This window comes from Neomonachus schauinslandi, chromosome 15 (assembly GCF_002201575.2).
Source record: "Neomonachus schauinslandi chromosome 15, ASM220157v2, whole genome shotgun sequence".
NCBI lineage: Eukaryota > Metazoa > Chordata > Mammalia > Carnivora > Phocidae > Neomonachus > Neomonachus schauinslandi.
The window spans coordinates 56,158,322-56,178,401 of record NC_058417.1 but is presented as its reverse complement, the minus strand read 5'-3'; the positions used below and the strand labels follow the sequence as shown (position 1 = coordinate 56,178,401).

At 57.0% G+C, this 20,080-nt stretch overlaps 2 protein-coding genes across 4 annotated transcripts; one reads left to right on the top strand and one right to left on the bottom strand.

Annotated features, from left to right (window-relative positions):
• The first annotated feature begins 49 nt into the window (after positions 1 to 49).
• On the top strand, positions 50 to 12,552 carry TK1 (thymidine kinase 1). 2 transcript variants are annotated; one of them, XM_021680820.1, is made up of 7 exons: positions 50 to 173; positions 296 to 327; positions 1,311 to 1,421; positions 3,973 to 4,066; positions 11,086 to 11,175; positions 11,494 to 11,613; positions 11,710 to 12,552. In XM_021680820.1, exons 1-7 carry the CDS (start codon positions 108 to 110, stop codon positions 11,908 to 11,910), a joined length of 714 nt encoding a protein of 237 aa, XP_021536495.1. In that variant the 5' UTR covers positions 50 to 107; the 3' UTR covers positions 11,911 to 12,552. The 2 variants fall into 2 exon arrangements, with proteins under 2 accessions (XP_021536495.1, XP_044777548.1); XM_044921613.1 differs by having other exon boundaries at positions 11,494 to 11,616; positions 11,884 to 12,552.
• A 1,270-nt stretch (positions 12,553 to 13,822) lies between these two features.
• SYNGR2 (synaptogyrin 2) lies at positions 13,823 to 17,729 on the bottom strand. Of its 2 annotated transcripts, XM_021680821.1 has the most exons (4): positions 17,577 to 17,729; positions 15,580 to 15,817; positions 15,029 to 15,168; positions 13,823 to 14,939 (listed from the first exon to the last, which is right to left on the bottom strand). In XM_021680821.1, exons 1-4 carry the CDS (start codon positions 17,673 to 17,675, stop codon positions 14,742 to 14,744), a joined length of 675 nt encoding a protein of 224 aa, XP_021536496.1. In that variant the 5' UTR covers positions 17,676 to 17,729; the 3' UTR covers positions 13,823 to 14,741. The 2 variants fall into 2 exon arrangements, with proteins under 2 accessions (XP_021536496.1, XP_021536498.1); XM_021680823.1 differs by lacking the exon at positions 15,029 to 15,168 and having other exon boundaries at positions 17,577 to 17,706.
• Between the last annotated feature and the right edge of the window lie 2,351 nt (positions 17,730 to 20,080).

Below are 20,080 nucleotides of genomic sequence, written 5' to 3'. Positions count from 1 at the left end.
GATTGGCCAGTGCGCTGGGTATAAATGCGGACCACGCGGGAACCGGCGCCTGGTGGCTGGGCGGTGGCACCGGAGAGTCCCTGAGCTGCAACCTTCCTGGAGGCGCCATGAGCTGCATCAACCTGCCCACCGTGCTGCCCGGCTCCCCCAGCAAGACCCGGGGGCAGATTCAGGTGCCGGCGCGGGGACTGGCTCCCAGCACTCGGGAGTGGGAGCGGGGTCGGGGTTGTGGTTGTGGCCATGGCCGGGCGTCCGTGCGCAGCGGGCCCCGAAGTGACCTCGCCTTCTCTCCTAGGTGATTCTAGGACCCATGTTTTCAGGAAAAAGGTAAGTAAGTCATGGCCTCGCGGGGACCACCTTCTCCCCCATCCCTACCCTCCGGGGGGCCCGTCCTCCTCCCCTGACGCCCCTCCGGGGCCTGCCTGCCGCCCCTCTCAGACAGCACCCCCAGGACAGCCCCCACTGCCGGACGGATGCTGCTCCTCCCTGGGATCTGGTCCTGGAGCAGGCGCTCCTTCACTGCCCGCCCAGCTCAGACCCGTCCATTAGGGTCGTTCGCCACCGCTCCTTCCTGCGGCTGGATACAGCTACTGAGGGTTTAGCCTCTCACTAAAGCCTGTTCACCCTACAGTGTGGGCACCCCTCCTTCCGGTGTGACTGTTTCCTCCGGTACTTTACACACTAAGGAATCAGACCAGGGCACCTTTGCTCCCCTGATGTGACAGGACCATCATCTGACCTAGGCAGGGCTAGTGAGCCCCCTAAGTAACGCCCTCCGCCCTGGGGGATCACTCCAGTGCAAACCTGTTGCCCTCCGTGGTGAGGCTAAGGTGGGCTCTGAGACCCAGAGGCAAAGTGCTTTTTCTCTTGCACAAAAAGATTTAGTGAAGTCAATTCAGACTATGTGAAGGCCTCTGGGATGAGACTACTTTGGAACGCAATCTGGGGCCTTTGCCTCTGCCCACCCCACCAGATCCCTGAGATACTTATTCCTTCATCCCATCCCTGGACCAGCTGGGGGTCATTCCTTGCCGCCCTCCCCAAGGAGAACACTTCCCGGTCCAGCACACCTTTATCATTCTGTTATTCCCAGGCTCTCTAGTGACTTAAAGCTCTCGTTGGCATCCCTCTCAGGCCTAGACTGTGAACTCCCAGACCATGGGCCCTCTGTCCTCACTGGTCTTTCTGTCCATTGGTGGGTCTCAGGCTGTAGACCCCTAGAAGGTGGTGGGGTGCCCTGCTTGTGCCGAGGGGGTCTTCCTTGCCCACTCTTTATACTGTGGGCCTCACGGAGTGCTCTGCTCTTGCAGTACTGAGCTGATGAGACGGGTCCGTCGCTTCCAGATTGCCCAGTACAAGTGCTTGGTGATCAAGTATGCCAAAGATACCAGGTACAGCAGCAGCTTCTCCACGCATGACCGGTGAGTCCCTGCTCTCTTCTGTCCTGTCGCAGGACCTCCCCTGGAAACCTGGTGAAAATTCCCAAGGGCCTAGAACATACTGTCAGAGCTGTCTTTAGCGGGAATGGTTAGTGATGCTGATGCCCGGGGCGCCTGGGTGGCTCAGTCGTTAAGTGTCTGCCTTCGGCTCAGGTCATGATCCCAGGGTCCTGGGATCGAGCCCTGCATCGGGCTCCCCGCTCTGCGGGAAGCCTGCTTCTCCCTCTCCCACTCCCCCTGCTTGTGTTCACTCTCTCGCTGTGTCTCTCTCTGTCAAATAAATACCATCTTAAAAAAAAAAAAATGCCGATGCCTGGCACTGAAATATTGCAACTCAGCAAATTTGCGAAGTCGCTTGGCAAGGGATCTTAGGACTTGGCCTTTCACAGAATTCTAGCTCAGTGATCTTAAGCAGGGACAATTTCACGCCCCCTCCCCCAGAGTGCATTTGGCAACGTCTGGGGACATTTTTAGTCCTCACAACTGGAATGGGGGAGGGGCATTGGGCTGTTGCTGAACATCCCACAATGCACAGGACAGCCCCATGACAAATATTGATCCCGCCCCAATTGTCAGTAGTGCCATGCTTACATCTGTGCGGTTGCAAAACTGGTTTTGTTGAGCCGGATGTTTCTTTTCATTTAACTTTGTAGTTGTCTTAGCCCCAGCTCACTCTTGGTCATCATGCGTCCTTCAGGCATTCCCGGTTTATGTGTATCTGCCTGCACCCTGCGGACATTTCCCTTTGCCACCTGAGGTGGGGAGGGAGGCTTAAATTTAGTTTGCCTCTTCCCTGTTCCTTGGCTGCAGATTGGGGCCTGAGATTTCTGAGCCCGGGACATGATCTCTGTCCTTGGGACTTGTCCACCTGAGCCCCCAGCGGCAAAGCCATGCTGTGCATGCAGCCTTGGAACCTTGGAACGGCCCAGTGTGTGGCCACGGGCTGGGAGCATGGGGCTTCTGAAGCCAGGCGGGTGGTGGGGTGGACAGTGCCTGGGACTCGGGGCTAAGCGTCAGGATTTGAGTGACAGGTGCTTCCGGCCGTGCTGTCTGATGCTGGTCATTTATGCGGTCCGGTTCGCTTCTCCCCAGAAACACGGTGTCTGCCTCTGCTGCTGCTGAGTGGGGGTGAATCCAGGGAGGACAGTGAGAGCAGAGGAGGCAGCACTGTCCCGGGACGAGAAGTCAGGAGGGCAGGGGCCCGTCTGAGCTCTGCCCGGAGTGGCAGAGATGCCCTCCAACTCGGGCTGCGGAGGCTGGGACGGACCGCGGCTGGGACCGAGCCCTTGGTGGGAGCGACAGGGCTCCGGAGACGCTGCCCTTGCCCACTCTGTGGTTTTCTCTATTTGGGGAGGGAAGGGGGAATTTAAAATTCAGGCAATACCATCTCATGCTCTTCCCAGATCTTGGAGTAGAATTATAGCAAGATAATAACTGTGCAGGGGTTGTAAAGTATTTTATTTTTCTAAATACAGCTACAGGGGGCGCCTGGGTGGCTCAGTCGTTAAGCGTCTGCCTTTGGCTCAGGTCATGGTCCCGGGGTCCTGGGGAGCAGGGGGTCCACGTGTCCCTCTGCCCCTCCCCCCACTTGTGTGCTCCCTCTTTCAAATAAATAAATAAAATCTTAAAAAAAAAAAAAAATGAAGTACCAGCCCCTCAGAAGGCTAGTTGAGGAGCAGGAAAAATGAACACAGAAAAAAAAACGCATTGTAGAAAAACAGACCCTGTTTAAAAAGACAGAGGACAGAGAATAGGATCCCTCTTCAGAAATGGCCCTGGGTGTGGAGGCAGGTTGGGGTGGAAGCTTCCCACATTCGGCCTTTGGCTTTCAAACTCTTCTGGATAATATTCTCCCCGTTGGCCACACAGGGCAACAACAGTATGACCTTAGATTTGAGTCTTGGCTCTGCCAGTTAATAGCTCTGTGATCATGGCGAAATCCTTCGATCTGCCAGAAGAGCCAAGTGGATTGAGTTCTTCTCTGGCCGTGTTGGCTGGAGTCCTAGGCTTATCTCTGCTGGGACACACAGGGCTGAGTCTGGTGCTCATGCTCTGCCCAGGACCACGGTGGACTTTCTGGGGCACTTTTGCCTTGCGTGGGCCCCTTCCTCCATAAAAAGAAAGAAGTAAAAAATTATATTTTATGACGGCATTGATAGAAAGACAGCTAGAATGCAGCCTGAGTTGTAGTTATGTGTGTTCTTTTTCTCATTTAAAAAAGAAATTAAAGCATTTCTCCTGCCCTGGCCCACACTGAACAGAAGTGGAGCCTTTGAGTCTCCGTTAAGCTTTGTATCACGCATTGCCAATTTCTAGTCCAGCGCATCAAGGGAAATAACTTGTGTTGAATGACTGCTTTTCTGAACATGGGCGTTTATTCTCCCCAAATGCCTCCCACAGGCACTAACTGCAAGCTCCAGCCCAACAGTGCAGTGTGCTTTGGGGGTAGGGTGGTCACGGGAGCTGGCCCCTGGCCCCTGCGTCCAGGTTTCCGCACCCTTGCCTTGTTCATGTGCTGGCTTTCTCTCCCCAGAAACACCATGGAGGCGCTACCAGCCTGCCTGCTCCGGGACGTGGCCCAGGAGGCCCTGGGTGTGGCTGTCATAGGCATCGACGAAGGGCAGTTTGTAAGTTGGCTTGTCCTGGCATTCTGCCTACGAACTCCCAGTCTGTCCTCCTTTCTCCTGTGCTGGTTTGGAAGGTATTTTGTTCTATCTCTGATCTTTTAGTAGGCAACGCTAACTTGCTCCAACTGGTGTCTGAATACCCTTTGGATTCCCTGTACTGCTTTCCATGTTTTTTTTTTTAAAGATTTTATTTTATTTTTTAAAAAGATTTTATTTATTTGACAGAGAGAGACACAGCGAAGGAGGGAACATAAGCAGGGGGAGTGGGAGAGGGAGAAGCAGGCTTCCCACTGAGCAGGGAGCCCAAGGCGGGGCTCGATCCCAGGACCCTGGGACCATGACCTGAGCCGAAGGCAGACACTTAACGACTGAGCCACCCAGGCGCCCCTGCTTTTCATGTTTTAAGGGATTTATTTTACCTTCTTAAAAAATATATATAATAAAAAAAAAAGGCAGGGGTCGGGGTGCCTGGGTGGCTTAATCATTTGAGCCTCTGACTCTTGATTTTGGCTCAGGTCATGATCTCAGGGTCATGAGATCGAGCCCTGTGTTGGGCTGCACTGAGTGTGGAGACTGCTTAAGATTCTCTCTCTCCCTCTCTTCCCCCCAAGGGGAAAAAAAAAAAATAAATAAATAAATATATATATATATTTACAGTGAACAACAACAACAACAAAATTAAGTTTCTTGGGGTGCCTGGCCGCCTCAGTCTGTAGAGCATATGATTCCTGATCTCGGGGTCATGAATTCAAGTCAATTTCTCAACGCTGGTACCTAAGCAATGTTCTGTTTGCCTCGCTGTTGCTTCTGGCTTGTTCGTTATGGATTTGTTTCTCCTCTTGCAAAGTACATCCTTTAGTAGTTCTTACAGCTCAGGACGTTTTGGTGGGAAGCTTTCTGAGTCTTGGTAGGAAAATGTCTTTATTTTGTTCTGTATGTTAAGCAGGGTGGCAGAAGGGGTAGCTTGACGATGGTTTTTCCCTGTGGCTTTGGAAAAGCAGCATCCCTTCCTGCCGCTAAGGAGAAGGCTGCCCTCAGTCTTTGGCGGGCTTCCCGAGCAGGTGACTGGGTGACAGGTTTGCTCTCGGAAGAGTGTGTCCTGGGAGGTTCTCTGCTGAGTTTGGGGTCTGGTGTGCTTTTCACATTTGAGTGCTGGTGGCCTTTGTGCCTGGAGGGGAGATGCTATTATCACTCCGAAACTACCCCCCCCCCCCATCCAGCCGGTGTCCTGGGAACGTCTCCCAAAGTGTGTGTGGTTTCAGAGACTGTTTTTCATTTGGGATTTCGGTTAGTTCTTTTCACGTAACTCCTGCTCTAATTCACGTGTCCTTGTTTCTGTTTATGGATGTACCATTTGTTTTAACTGTTGGTGTTCCTTCCCTTGTCTTTCTGGAAATCTTGTGTTAAAGGCCTTTCCGGCTCAGTCTTTCCTTTCTTCAGGAGTGCACTCTGGCTGAGTCTGCGGGTTGTCCTTTGTGGCCTTGGTTTCCCTCTTGGGCTTCGGGGTGTTTTGTTGCTGCGAGTGCATCTAATGAATGAAGTATAACTCCCTCCCCGTGGGGCTTACTTCAGGTCTCAGGAGTGGTATGGGTGCCCTCACCTCTACCCGGGACCGTCATGAGGGTGACGTGAGCTGCTGTAACAAACAAGCCAAGGTTTCAGTAGCTGAAAACGCTAGAACTTTATTCTGAGTCAGTGGCGGGGAGGCCTGGCGACGCACCTTCTCAGATGGCCCTGGGTGGGCGCATCCGGAGAATGGAATCGGGAAAACGTGGAGGTCCCTTGTGCGGGGTGGCATATCTCTAGAAGTTGCAGGCGTTGCTTCTGCTGCCCTTCTGACCATTGGAATTTGGGCACATGGCCCCCTTTACTGTATTTTACTCACCTCTATGCCCTGAAATTCTTTTGTGTGTGTGTTTGGTGAGTGGTTATTCATTGCTGCAGGGAGAACCCACACTGTGGGACCCGGGGGCGTCTCACTGAGGGCCTGGAGAGGGCTTGCTTATTAGGATTGGGGCCTGTGGGGCTCATTCTAGGGAGGGTTTTAGGAGGTTGGCTTAGCTCTTGATCCAGTGCCCTCAGGAAGGGGGGTTACCGTGACCGGCATCCTAAAGCTGCTCTCTAGGGAGGGGGGACCAGGAGGCTGAAGCCGAGTTGGTAAAGCAGGAATGGTCACTCATGTTGACCAGGACAGGGGAGTGTGTGGTCCCTTATAGTCTGTGCCTAGACAGGACTACCCATTGTGCTTGTGGAGTGGCCTTGCCTGATGCTCATGCTCCGTGAAATTAATTACGTGCCACGTGATAACACCAGAGCCCAGCTGTGAGTGCCAGGCTAGCCCCTGCAGCTGGGGCGGCTCTTGTGTTTTCACAACCCAGAAAAACAAATAAAAAACCCATTACACATTGGTTCTACATCTGTCTAGTCTTTATAGGTGTACATTTTAATTTTTTTATGATTATTATTTTTTAAAGGTTTTATTTATTTATTTGACAGAGACAGCGAGAGAGGGAACACAAGCAGGGGGAGTGGGAGAGGGAGAAGCAGGCTTCCCGCTGAGCAGGGAGCCTGACGTGGGACTCAATCCTAGGATCCTGGGATCATGACCTGAGCCGAAGGCAGACGCTTAACGACTGAGCCACCCAGCCGCCCCTAGGCATACATTTTTAAAGAGAGGGGGCTCCTATCACGCTGTGTGGCTGTTTACCCATGTCAGCAAATGTTCCCGTCTGCAAGGATGTACCCATCCTTACAAATGTTTACAAATGTACCCTATCGTACTTATGCTGGCCCCCTGGGACGTGCCATTTAAAGGCTGTGATGGGATGCCTGGGTGGCTCAGTCATTAGCGGCTACCTTTGACTCAGGTCCTGATCCCAGGGTCCTGGGATCGAGCCCCGCGTCGGGCTCCCTGCTCAGCGGGAAGCCTGCTTCTCCCTCTCCCACTCCCCCTGCTTGTGTTCCTGCTCTCGCTATCTCTGTCTTTGTCAAATAAATAAATAAAATCTTTAAAAAAAAAAAGAATTCCTATTAAAAAGAAATAATAAAGGCTGTGATGGACATCTTGGGTTGCTGTCTGATGTATTGGGATTTATCTGCTAAGTGGAATTGCTGGTCAAGGGGTCAATCCCATTCATCCATTCATTTTCATTCATTCATTTATCAGTACTTTCTGGGCTTGTGCCCCATGCCAGCCGTGTCCTCGGTGTTGGGGATTCAGCCAGAGGCTCCACCCCATGAGCTCACATTCTAGTCCAGGGAGAGAATGACGTCATAGGTCAGGTGGAGACACCTGGACGGGAAGGCACTGTCAAGGGGACAGAGCTAAGGTGGGGTAGTCCGAAAGGGGCCTGTGGGAGAGCCAGGGAGTGAGCTGCTGGCCGGCTGGGTGTGTCTCGGGTGGGAGGGAAGTGCGTGGCTGCAGGCAGGCTCGGCCCCATGGATGGAGAGTGGACAGCAGGTGCAGAGGGCAGCGTGACCGCTGGGCCTTTGCAGAAATCCCCAGGAGAGAGGAGTGAAGGGCAGGTGGCGGAGCGTGCCCACGTGTGCACACACACGCCCGCACGCCCAGTTCCACTGCATTTCTCTTTCGTTGCTGCTGCCTGTTTCTATGTTTATCGGCTTCTTGTATTTCTTGCTCCTTTTGTAAACTGCCTTGGAAGGGCTTCCACTCCTTTTTCTCTTGGTCTGTCTGTCCTCCAGTGCACGTGAAGTGGCCGGCACCACTCTGTCACGTGCTGTGACGACGTCTTCCCTGTTTGCCTTTGAGTTCCGTCTGTGGCGTTTCATTTTGTGTTTTACCATCCACGGTTGAACGTTTTAGTTTGTCCCGTCCTTTGTGGCCTTTGCCCTTGCGAGGCTGGCGTGTCTGCCAGGAAGCGAGGCCCCAGCCGGGGCAGAGCCGGGGGTCACTGGGCCGGGATCACGAGCCAGGCGGCTCTTGGCAGGAAGATGGCGGAGGTGCAGATCCTCCACTCAGAGGCTTCCTAATCTCTGCTCTGAGTTCTTTCCCCTCCATCAAAACTCCTTTAGGAAGCGGCTTGCTGCTGGTCGCCCAGAGGTGTGGAACGGGCAGCTGGACGCCAGTGAGGACCCTCTGCTGGTACTTTCCTACCCAGATCCCATGTTGGAACTATTTCTTCCACCAAGAAAACCCGATTTGCTAAGCGCTTGGAAGTTCTATTTTATTTTATTTTTGTTTATTTTATTTTTTAAAGTTTTTATTTATTTAACTAATCTCTATACCCAACGTGGGGCTCAAACTCATGACCCTGAGATCAAGAGTTGCACACTCTGGGGCGCCTGGGTGGCTCAGTCATTGGGCGTCTGCCTTCAGCTCGGGTCGTGGTCCCGGGGTCCTGGGATCGAGCCCCGCATTGGGCTCCCTGCTCGGCGGGAAGCCTGCCTCTCCCTCTGCTGCTCCCCCTGCTTGTGCTCTCTGTCTGTCCCTCTCTCTGTCAAATAAATAAAGAAAATATTTAAAAAAAAAAAAAAAAGAGTTGCACGCTCTTCTGACTGAGCCAGCTGGGTGCCCTGAAGTCCTAGTTTATTTTATTTCTTTTCTTTTTCTTTTTTTTAAGATTTTATTTATTTATTTGAGAGAGTGCACAAGAGAGAGCACAGGCAGGGGGAGCCGCAGAGGGAGAAACAGGCTCCCTGTTGAGCAGGGAGCCCCACGCGGGCCTTAGTTCCATGACCCCAGGATCATGAAGGTACCTGAAGGTAGATGCTTAACCAACTGAGCCACCCAGTCGCCCCTATTTATTTTATTTTCTTTTTAATTTTATTTATTTATTTATTTGAGAGAGAGAGAGGGAGAGTGTGTGTGGGAGTAGGGAGAGGGGCAGAGGGAGAGGGAAGCCGACTTCCTGCTGAGCATGGAGCCCAATGTGGGGCTCCCAGGGGTTCTCGATTTCCTGACCAGGAGATCATGACCTGAGCCGAAACCAAGAGTCGGAGGCTTAACCCACTGCGCCACCCGGTGTCCCCCTGAAGTTCTGTTCTAAGTGTGACCTGCATTCTCTGCCTAGGGCTGCTGTAATGAGTAGCACAGACCAGGCAGCTTACACAGCAGGAATTGATTCTCTCCCAATTCTTGAGGCTGGAAGCCCGAAATCAGGGTGTGGACAGCCTCATTTCCTTGTGAGGGCCAGGATGGGGAACATTCCAGGCCTCTCCCCTTGGCTTGTAGATGGCCATCCTCCCTCTGTGTCTCCATCCAAATGCCCCCTTCTTGTAAGGACACCAGTCATATGATATTGGGGCTCACCCTGCTGACCTCACTTTAATGGGGTGGCATCTGGGAAGACCCTACCTCCAAATGAGGTCATGTTCTGAGGTATTGGGGGTTAGGGTTTCAGCGTGAATGTGGGGGGTGGGAAGGGACACAGGTCAACCCATAACATAAAAACTAACAGCAATAAAAATAAATGTCCAAAAAAAAAAAGGTCAATTATGAGCTTCCCAGTGGGCGCTCTGCAGTGTGCTGGCCATGTGCACAGCGCTGTCTTATCTTGGAGGCCTCAGGAACCCCTGCTGGGGACCCCTTCCCAGGGAGGTGGCATGTGACCAGGGGATGAAGTGAGCTCTCTGTAAAGATTTTTTTTTTTTTTATTTGAGAGAGAGAATGAGAGGGGGAGGGTCAGAGAGAGAGGCAGACTCCCCGCCGAGCAGGGAGCCCGACGTGGGACTCGATCCCGGGACTCCAGGATCATGACCTGAGCTGAAGGCAGTCGCTTAACCAACTGAGCCACCCAGGCGCCCTGAAGTGAGCTCTTTGAATGTTGGCATCAGTGCAGTGGGCAGGAGGGGGGCAAAGACCCTCCTTGGGCCCCTAAACCTGGGTGTGGAAGGACCAGTGTCCTGACATTATGCCTCCATGTGGTGGGTGAGGCACAGGGATGCTCATCTCTGTGCGGTTTTGCCCCTGCCCCCCACTCAGGAATTATTTGGTAACGTCTGGAAACCATTTTCTTTGTGACAACTTAGGGAGGGGGGTGTTTACTGGCCGAGAGCCCCTTGCAGGATGGGAGCTGCATTTCTGTGACCCGCAATGAGTGTGCGAACATGCCAGAGTCGGGGTGGGTGGGGTGGGGGGTGCTTCTGTGCTCGGGCCTGGCCAGCCCTGCAGAGGGTAGTCGGATTTGGCTGCAGCTGAATCCTACTCGAATTGCTCTTGGTTTTCCTAGCCACCTTCATGGACCTTGTCTTGCTAACTGTCCAGGTCTCCGTAACCTCACACCTCAATAAATGGGCCAAGCCAGGCTTGAACGGCTTGGGGAGAGACCCGCTGCCCCAAGACAAGAACGTGCCTGTTCACACAACTCAAAGACCAATTCACATAGACAAACGCAGTCCACTGGAAGCAGTTTGATTGAGCAGTGAAAACTCACAAAGGCTCTGCAGAAGTAGCATCCTCACCCTCGGCCACTTAGAATGACAGCTGATTTACCAAGTAAACGCAGGGCCTGCTGTGTCATCCTACTCTGTAACTGGCTGGCAGAACCCAGGCCCCTCTTGAGGAATCAGAGGGCGTATCATCTGTTCACTATTTGAGTGCCTTGGATCCATGAGCAACACCGGGGGCGTTCCTTGCCATTCTTAGGCTCAGAAACATTAAGTCCTTGCCAAGGTCACACAGTCATGGGTTCAACCAGAGCACGGTTCAAGGCAGGCAGCCCTCTGGCCCGAGCTTTTGGCCACCGCGGTATTAGATCACCTCCAGCTGGGTTGCATGATCTAGTGATGGGTCCGATGTGCTCGGGCCTGGAGTGCACCTGTTCTGTGTGGAGAGCCAGCGATGGTTAGGGGACGAGGGTGGTTGTGGATGTGTGTGGCTGTGCGAAGTGGGGGTGAGCACGGAGACACTGGTCTCCTGGTCTTGGGCGCTGGCAAGAGGGCTGGGATCACCCTGTTCTAATGCTCCACACTGATGGGTGGCAGTGTCTCTGTGGCTCCCGGAAGCTGCTGCTCTGGGTGGAAGCTCACTGATGTTCCCCCCCACCCCTGCCCCCTTCCAGTTCCCAGACATCGTGGAGTTCAGCGAGACTATGGCCAACGCTGGGAAGACCGTGATTGTGGCCGCACTGGATGGGACCTTCCAGAGGAAGGTGAGGCATCTGATACAGGCTTTGGAGGGGATCTGGAGGGAGGAAAGGGCCTGGGAAGAACAGGGGCAGCCCTGCGAGCCTCTTCTCTCAATGCAGTGCTACCTGGATGACCCGGGCTTGACACCTGGGGGCACTTTGAGCAGGGCGGTGTCCTAGCCCGGGCACTCAGATGAGCCAGACCCAGCTCCCTGGCTTGCCATCCAAGGCGTGGGGGGACGGGGGCTCGCCCACCCCCTTGGAGTCCATCCAAGGATTCCAAGGAAAAACCCACCTGGCCAGGTAGATGTGCTCACCTGCTGTCTTTCCCTGGGAGTGTAGGCATTCGGGAGCATCCTGAACCTGGTGCCCCTGGCGGAGAGCGTGGTGAAGCTGACAGCCGTGTGCATGGAGTGCTTCCGGGAGGCCGCCTACACCAAGCGGCTAGGCTCGGAGAAAGAGGTAGCCCCCACCTGCCTGCTCCGGGGCGGGGGGTGGGGTGAGGCCCGGAGGCGCTGTGCCCCCTCTTAGCCCAGGCCCTTTGCGTCCCGTGGCCAGGTCGAGGTGATTGGAGGAGCAGACAAATACCACTCCGTGTGCCGCCTCTGCTACTTCAAGAAGGCCTCGGGTCTGCCCGCCGCGCCGGAGGGCAAGGAGAACAAGGAGAACTGCCCGGTGCCGGGAAAGCCAGGAGAGGCGGCGGGAGCCCGGAAGCTGTTTGCTCCGCATCAGATCCTGCAGTGCAGCCCTGCCAACTGAGGCTCCCCGTCCCGCGGCCGCCCCCTGCCGGCCGGCCGCCGCGCAGCCTTCCCCCAGGAGGAAGTGGGGGGTGGGGCGAAGATGGGACTTTCTGCCTCCCGCGGTGCAGGTCCTGGGCTGGTGGTCTGCACATCCCGTTTCCCCCTTTCCTGGTTCCCTTCCCGGCTGCTGGTCCACTCGTGAGCTCAGGGTCTGGCTACCGCAGCCACCCCCCCTCCTGTGGGGTGAGGGGCAGAACCACACACTGGCGACATCGGCGCCCATGGCTTCTTCCCCCTTGTGGCTTTCGCTGTTGAGTTTCTGTTCTCACTGGGAAGTCCGAGCGCCGGTACCTCCGGCTCAGACCGAGCCTCGGCCCACGCAGAGGTTTCTGTCTCTGCTTGGGACTGACTCCTGGCCCCCAAGGGTGGCTGGACTGATGGCCTCCTGCTTCCTACACTCGGGTGATCATTTTCTCCAGAATTACAGCTTCTCTCACATGGGAGACACTTACCCTGCTGGGGCTCAGGTCCCAGGGACTTAATCTTTTAAAGTGTGTGTGTGGGGGGGGGGGTGGTTAGGGGCAGAGGTGGCTAGGGTTAGGGTCTATGATTCTGTTGCAGCGTGTGAATTAGTAACTAATATTAAAATTTACTGGTTGGTGAAAGCACATTTGTCTTTTTTTTCTGTAAGATTTTATTTTTGAGAGAGCACAAGCGGGAGGAGGGGCAGAGGGAGAGGGACAAGCAGATTCCCCGCTGAGCGGGGAGCCTGATCCCAGGGACACTGAGATATGACCTGAGCAGAAGTCAGACACTTAACTGAGCCACCCAGGTGCCCCGAAAGCACATTTGTCTTTAACAGCCTGGGATGCCCTGGGTCTCACTGTAGACAGCTCTGATGTGACACACGTGGGGATTTCTTTCCAGATCTTCTTCTAGCACTACTAGTCTCTTAGCCACACCACTTTCACTGAGAAGCGACCATGAAGCGCGTCCTAGGAGGACCATTTGCTTACTCTTCTGTCTGGACGGGTTTCAGGACAAAATGGGTGGACGGAGGGCCTGGGTCCCAGGATGGAAAGACAAGGCTATGGTCAGGTCTGCCAGCTGGGGCTGTGGGGTCAGGTTTTGTTTGTGAAATAGACACTTGATAGCTCAGGAGCCCAGAAGACTAGCTCAGCTGTACCTTGTAAAATGGGCTGTCAGCGGCTTGCATGGAAGCAAGAATCCGCTGGGGTGGGCGAGCCCTCGTCCCCCACGCCGGTGCAGATGGGATCAGGGTTCTGGGGTGGCCTCCCTGCCCTGGCTTGCCTCTCCCCTTTGTTCTACTCCAGCTTGCTGGTGACTGGTCCTGAGTCACAGGTGGTCATAGAACCGTATTAATTGCTACTCAGGATTTTCAAACTAACAGGCCCACTTTTGACAGTCCCTGCTCCAAAAGGGAAATGAGGTGCTTCGGGCGCCCTGGCCCCTCCTGCCAGAGATGGGCTCGCCCCCCGTGCTAACAACCCCTGTCTGCAGGCAGGAAGTGGAGGACTGGGCCTCCCCAGGGGACTCCTCACTCTGCTAGGAGGGGTTGGGAAGGAAAGGGTTACCAGGGAAGGGGCATTCAGTGGGGCAGCTCCCTGGTGCCCCCACCCCAACTCTAGCAAGGGCACAGCAAGGCCCTGGCAAGGCAGTCCAGAGAAACTGTCTTGTTTACAAGCTGAGCACAGTTGCTATTTTAAGATGCTGATGGACGGCAGCGTGAGGCATGAGACCCCAGACGAGGCAGTGTGTGCGCATGCGTGCGTGAGGCGTACCAGGGGGGCAGGCCGCCGGGACTATTCAAAACCAAGTTCGTAAAGCAACCCCCTCCCAGGGTGCACCCCAGAGTGGAATTTCTCTTCGACCTCTAGGCTAAGGCCCAACGAATGACAATGGAGATTATGAACGAGGAAAACATTTATTCTGTCTTGGAATCCGTCTACTAGAACCAGGGATCTGTGCATCTTATCCCCAAGGCTTCTTAATACATTCAGAACAGCCCGGGGGCTATGGGAGCACCCCACACCTAACAGTGGCAGAATATTTACATAAAGCTGGTAGTTTCCGGTCAGGCAAAGCCCCTCCCTGTTGCCAAGGGGTGGGAACAAGGAGAAGGGAGTGCTACCCCATGCCCCTGTGGCAAGCATCCTTCCAGGCACCCCCTTCTGCCGCCGCCACCGCTGTCAGGGGACCAGCCCAGAGTCACAAGCACAGGGTAGGAACCCCAGACCCAAGAGCGAGCAGACAGGACAGCAGTGAGCACTGGGCTGCCAGCTCCCAGAGCAGGCAGGGGGCTGTGGGCACGACAGCGCCAGGAGGTGGGAAACAAACCTGAGTGAGCAGGAAAGGGGGCCCCCGGCCAGCACCAGCAGCAAAGCAGGTGGAAGGCTCGCAGCCTCATCTTTGGCACAGAACCCCAAGTAACCGCGGCCACCACAGCCTGGACCTGAGCCTGGCTCCTTTGGGCTGGGGAGAAGCTAAGGCACTTGTCAAAACAGCATGTCGGGCAGGTCTAGCTATTTCAGGTGGGGATGGGATCATTAAAAGCAATAACAAAACGCATCTGGCCAAAAACCCTTTTCTAAAAAATGCCCTTGAGGAGTGGTGGGTGAAGCCCTTGGGGCAGAGGCACTTTGGGCTGGGGCCCCGCAGCCGCAGCTGGGGTGGGGAGAGCAGTGGCCCTCCAGGCTGTGCCGAGGCTCTGAAGGGCACGGACAGGAGGAGGGGCCACAGCTCCAGGAGGCGAGGCTCATGGGAGGAGTCCAGGATAGGGGGAGGCCCCCGAGCACCCTCTCCACCTCCCTTACCGTCCCCCTCTGAGGCTCAGTACACGGGGGGCGGCTGGTAGCCCTCAGTGGTCTCAGCGTTCTGGGTGAAGGGCGGTTGTTGGTAGTTGTCCACAGATGCACCAGGGTAGGAAGCGTAGGCTGTGCTGGGGTCTGGAGTGGGGTCTACATAGTTCTGGATGAAGTCGTCCACTCCGGCCTTGTAGCGCTGGTAGGCCAAGGAGGCCAGCACACCCTGCAGGGAACCCCGAGTTTTGGGTTCGTCAGCCTCCCACCACCCTTCTCCAAAGATACTGCAACCCTTGTCCGCCCCGGCCCACCTACCCAGGAGAAGATGGAGAAGAAGCTGAAGGTGATGGCTGCCCGGGCCGAGTCGGCCCCCACGAACACATCTTCCTCCTTGGTAGCTGCCCACTGGTTGGTAAGGAAGCAGAAACCAACGAACCACAGGAAGGTCCAGAGAGCTGGGAAGAAGGCCGGGAGGGCAAGGTCAGCTCCATGGAGGAGGCAGCGGCTGTTCGGGGACCCAGGAAGGGCTCCTTGTGGTGGTGGGGGTGCGGGGGAGGCCCTGGGCAAGGATCTCCCAGAAGCCTCCAGGAGTATAAAGGGCACTGATGCAGAAGCCAGGGTGGGGACCGGGGTGCCTGGCTCAGAGGCCTGTGACCATCACTCAATGCCGGTGGGCTTCGGCAGAGTGACGGAAATCCCTGTGCTGTGCAAACCTGTGTACTCGAGTGGGGCTGCGGACCCCGGGCTGCTCCTGGCCCCTCCCAAGGTTGCCGAGGCCCTGCAATCCCAGAGCCCCAGGGCTTTGGGGAACACTGCCTGCTCCTATTCATCTCCCCAAATAGAATGGGGGCGCTGCGAGCAGGTACCTGAGAAGAGCAGGTCGCTGATAACCAGGTATTTGCGGTCAGTGACGTTGCTGATCTGGGGGAAATAGACGTCAACCACGAGGAAAAAGGCTGAGGCCAGGAAGGCCAGCACCCCGATGGCGATGCCATAGCCACACGCATCCTCGTTGTGGTTGAAAATGCAGTATTTCTGTCTGGAATGGTGAGTATTGCTGTAGCCCTCGCCGAAAATGCACGAGAACACGATCAAGGCAAAGACCTGAGGGGACAGGTGGGGAAGGGCTGAGTGGTCGACAGACAACCCCCGGGGGGGCACACATGATGGGGACCCTGGGCTCTCCCACTGCTGCTGTTCCCCTTTGGGGGGTCAGGCGCCATGGCCCTTTCTGAACTTGGGGCATGAGCTGTTAAGCAAGTTGCCTCCTGGTGCAGGTTCCCCGCTTCTCTCTACTTCCCTCTCCCAGGCCACCAGCAGATACCAGCAAGGGCATGGCTGGGGATTCCTGGACTGGGGGCCGGTGGGGAATGGACGGGGATCTCCTGAGAGGGGACTGCCCCGCCCCAGCTGCCTGCCAGGAGGAGTCATCGTGGTTCAGAAGGAGATGGGCCACAAAGTCACAGAAACCCAGGCCTGGAGCCTCACCCGCAGATCATCTCCTGCCTGAGTCACCTCTGCCTGAACATGTGGGTGATGGAGAACTCCCCCCGCCCCCCTGCCCTCAGGAAAGGCATGCCAGTGTGCTCTGAGCGGAAGCCCATGCCCCCAGACTCCCACTTCTTGGTGCCCCCTCCAACTCTTTCCTGCTCCAGCCTGGCCTCCCCAGTTGGGCCAGCTGTCTTCCTACAAGAACTACTGGCCTCTTTGGTATCGGGACTGTCCCCTCTGAGGGAACCCCAGTCTGCTTCCTGCCCATAAGTGAGTCCTGTCTGCAGTGCCTGCTGGAGCACCCCAGGCTAGTCTGACTGGCAGGCCCTGTGGACACCATTCTGCACTCAGAACCCTGCAGGTCCTAGTTGGGGGTGCAAGGGGGTGTGCCAGCCAGAACTCTGGGAGGGGCCCCAGGCCCTTGGGAACAGCCTCATGTCACCTCATCTCCTCCCTACACTTCAAGGCCACCACCCCATGTCAGCAGATGCAGGGATGCAGGACAGTCTGGACACCTGGCTCTCACTGGGAGGGGCCCAGGCCTCTCCCCTGCCCTGCCCGAACAAGGCCCGTTCAATAGGCTCTGGAGCTAGCAGTCACAAGCCCCACCCCCAGCTGGAGATGAAGCCGGACCTCGGGGATGCTGGGAGCAGTGTGCCAGGCCCCACTCCTGGCACAGCCATCCCAACACACGGGGCATCTGCCCCTTGGAACAGACCCCATGAAGGCATAGCGTGGGCACTTCAGTCCCAGCCCTCTGCCTGCCCATCTCTAACACCTTGTCCAACTTTGGGAGCTGGCTGTCCAAGAGCCTGTGACCCCCCCCCCAACCTGGTGCTGGAGGGCTCCCCTACCTCACAGGATACATCCTGGGGTCACCTGATCTTGGGTGGGGAAGCAGACCCGCGGCCTGCTCCAGAGTGGAAGGGAGATGCTGTTTCAGGAGGCCATATTGCCCCAGTACCCCACGCGGCTTGGGAAAGCCCCTTCCCGGCTAATTCCCCCAGCACGGAGTCTCAGGACACCGGCCACCTGTCCTGGAGCTGCCCCAAGCTCCTCCCACCGCCAGCAGGGCGACAGGCCTGCTCCCCGCGGCGCCTCCGGGCCACCCCAACCCGAGCCCGGCCGGTGGGGGGCAGCGAGGACCGGGGGAAGGTGGGGGAAGCTGGGGCCCGTGGATGGGAGCCGACCGGGCCCTGGTCATGGAGGGCGGCGGGGCCCGGGCCCTCTCGCCGGCCCCACGCGCGCCACCCGCACCCTCCCGGCCTCGGCCGCCGCCACCTGTCGCGCTCGCAGACTCGCGGGAACGCCTCCCCCGCCCGGGCCTGGCGGCCCAGTCCGGTCCCCGGGCCCGGAGTCCCCGCCGGCTCACCAGGCACACGACTCGCGTCACCACCTGCGGCTGCGTTAGGAAGCGCCGCAGGTCGAAGGAGCCGCCCGCCTTGGCCGCGCCGTAGGCCCCGCTCTCCATGTCGCCTTCGCCACCGCCGCCGCCGCCGCGGACCGCCGAGGACTCAGCCACAGCCCCGCCCCGGCACTGCCCCGCCCCCGGGGCGTGGCCAACATGGCCCCAGGGACCGAGGGCAAAGTGCGGCCCGGCGCCAGTGGCGAGTGGAGCGGGCGGGGCCTGCGTTCCGGCAGGGAACAGCCGTCCAGCCCAGCTCGTGGCCCGGGCCGCGTCCCCCCGCTCCCAGGAAGGCGCCAGAGAGTGCTCAGAAAGAGAGGGAGGCGCGGAGGGCCCGCCCCTCTGCCCCACCCACACTTGCCCCTGCCGTCCCGCCTTCTTCTCCGGGAAACTCGTCCAATACCAAAGGGGCCCGTCAGTAGTCCTTGTAGGAAGACAGCCTCACCTGCCCAGGACCCAGGCTCACAAGCACCCCCTCTTCTCTCCCCATTCCATCCAAAACCCCAGGCCACAGCCTGGACGCACTCCCTGACTGGCCCGTCACTCTGCGTCTCTCTGGAGCTAAGCCTGGGGTGGCGTCGAGCGCCCCCCCCCGCCCCGCCCCCGCCAAATCTTCCCCGGCTGGACCAGGTCCCGAGTATGTATGACTTTAGACTTCCATGCCCTAGATGGTGTGCGGACAGAAACAAAGTTTCCAGGGTGACAGGCAGAGGACAGGGTTTAATCCAATTCTCCCCCAACACACCCCCAAATGGTTTAGAGCTTCTGAACAGAGAAGGCTGAGTGGGAATGGGGTGGGGGGGTGCATTCTCTAGGGGCCACCAGCGGACAGGCAGGGAAAAACTCCAGACGCTTTTTGCTAGTTGCAGGTGAGGATTAATGAGGGGGTGCTGGCCAGGGGAGGGCTGAGTCCTCTCAGGTGAGCTGGACAGTGACAGGTGAGTAGGTTGGGCCAGAGGACTAGGCCACCAGGAGATGGGAGTGCCACTCCTGGGAAGAGGGGAACAGCTGTGGGGGCGGTGGGTTGGTGCAGCTGGGCCTTTTCACAATGTACCCCACTTTCTCCAGACCTGCATGGATGGTGACAAGCAGCTGAGGGGTGAGGACAGGGGCCACACAGAGCCCCCCCTTCCTATGGACTTCCCCTTCCATCACAGCCCACCCCATCCTAAAATCCTCAGCCTAACACCATGTGCATTCATGGAAGAGCACCAGGCTCCAAGAATCCGGGCTGGCAGGTTTTTCTTCATGCAAATGGTGGGTCCTTTCTGTAGTGGACAAAGACCAGGGCCCTCCTGAGAGGACTCTGCCAAGCCTGCCTCTTCTGGTCACAGCCTTGATGACAAAGGAGTTAAGAGTCCGGGTTAGGCAAATACACATCTCAGCCACCCCCTCCCAAGGCCTCTGGGAGTTTTAGGGTGCCAAGTGCATCAGCGCCCTGGGCAGCAGAAGGGCTGTAAGGCTTAGTCACCCCACTAAATGAAGGGGGAGGGAACTGAATCACCAAGAGGACAAGCGCTGGCCCCTGGTCACATGGCAAGTGAGAGCCTGGTCTCTATATCCCATTTTATAGAAGGGAACACGGAGGCTCAGAGAGGTGACACGGCTCTCCCACGAGTCTGCCTCTGGAAGGGACAGAGACGGGAGGGGGGACCCAGAGGTGAGACAAGAGGAGTACCAAGGACAGACAATGGCCACTGAGAAGCCTGGCCAGGGAGGGAGGAAGGCAACCAGGAGATGGCAGTATCCTAGAGGCCCAGGGAGGTGAGAAGTTCACGGGGCACAGGTGACGGCTGCCAAAGGCTAGGCAGGTGGAGCACACAGAGGCCTGCGGGGCCAGGGGATGGACGACACAAAGGCCCTGGTCACTTTACAAGTCAGTGGAGTGAGAGCCTTGGAGAGGGGACCCTAGGAGGTCTGGCCCTGCCTCTTGTCACCAGCCAGGAAGCACGGGCCTATGTGGTTGCCATGGAGAGCAGAAGCCCCTGATCCACCCTGGTCCCCGGGGGGCATCATCCCTACTCCTGGCGTCCCTCTCCCTCCTCCGACCCCTCAGGAAGACGGGCGAATATGCCCCATCCAGAGGCCAGGGGACTCCATCACAGGGCTGCTGGGAGTGTTGGTCAGGGTCAGATAAAGCCAGGCTGTGCAAGCCCTCAGCAGGCACTTGGCACCCAGTAGGCCCTTCATAAACTTTTGCAAGTCATGCATGATCCATGTGGCCCTTCGTTTGCCCTGGAGGCAGCCCTGTCCTACAAACCCGCCACCCGCTGCCTCCAGCTGGGCTCCTGGTGGCCCATATAGGCCACCCACCCTCCTCACTGTCCCCTACATCCCACACCCATCTCCTACCTGGTCCACAAGGCCCGGCCCAGCAACCAAGAGGTGACAGCGGCAAGGGAGGTGAGGCTGCCAGCCAGCGCCACGATGGCCCCCTGGGGCGGCTGTCCTGTGAGGGAGGGGGGTGGTTG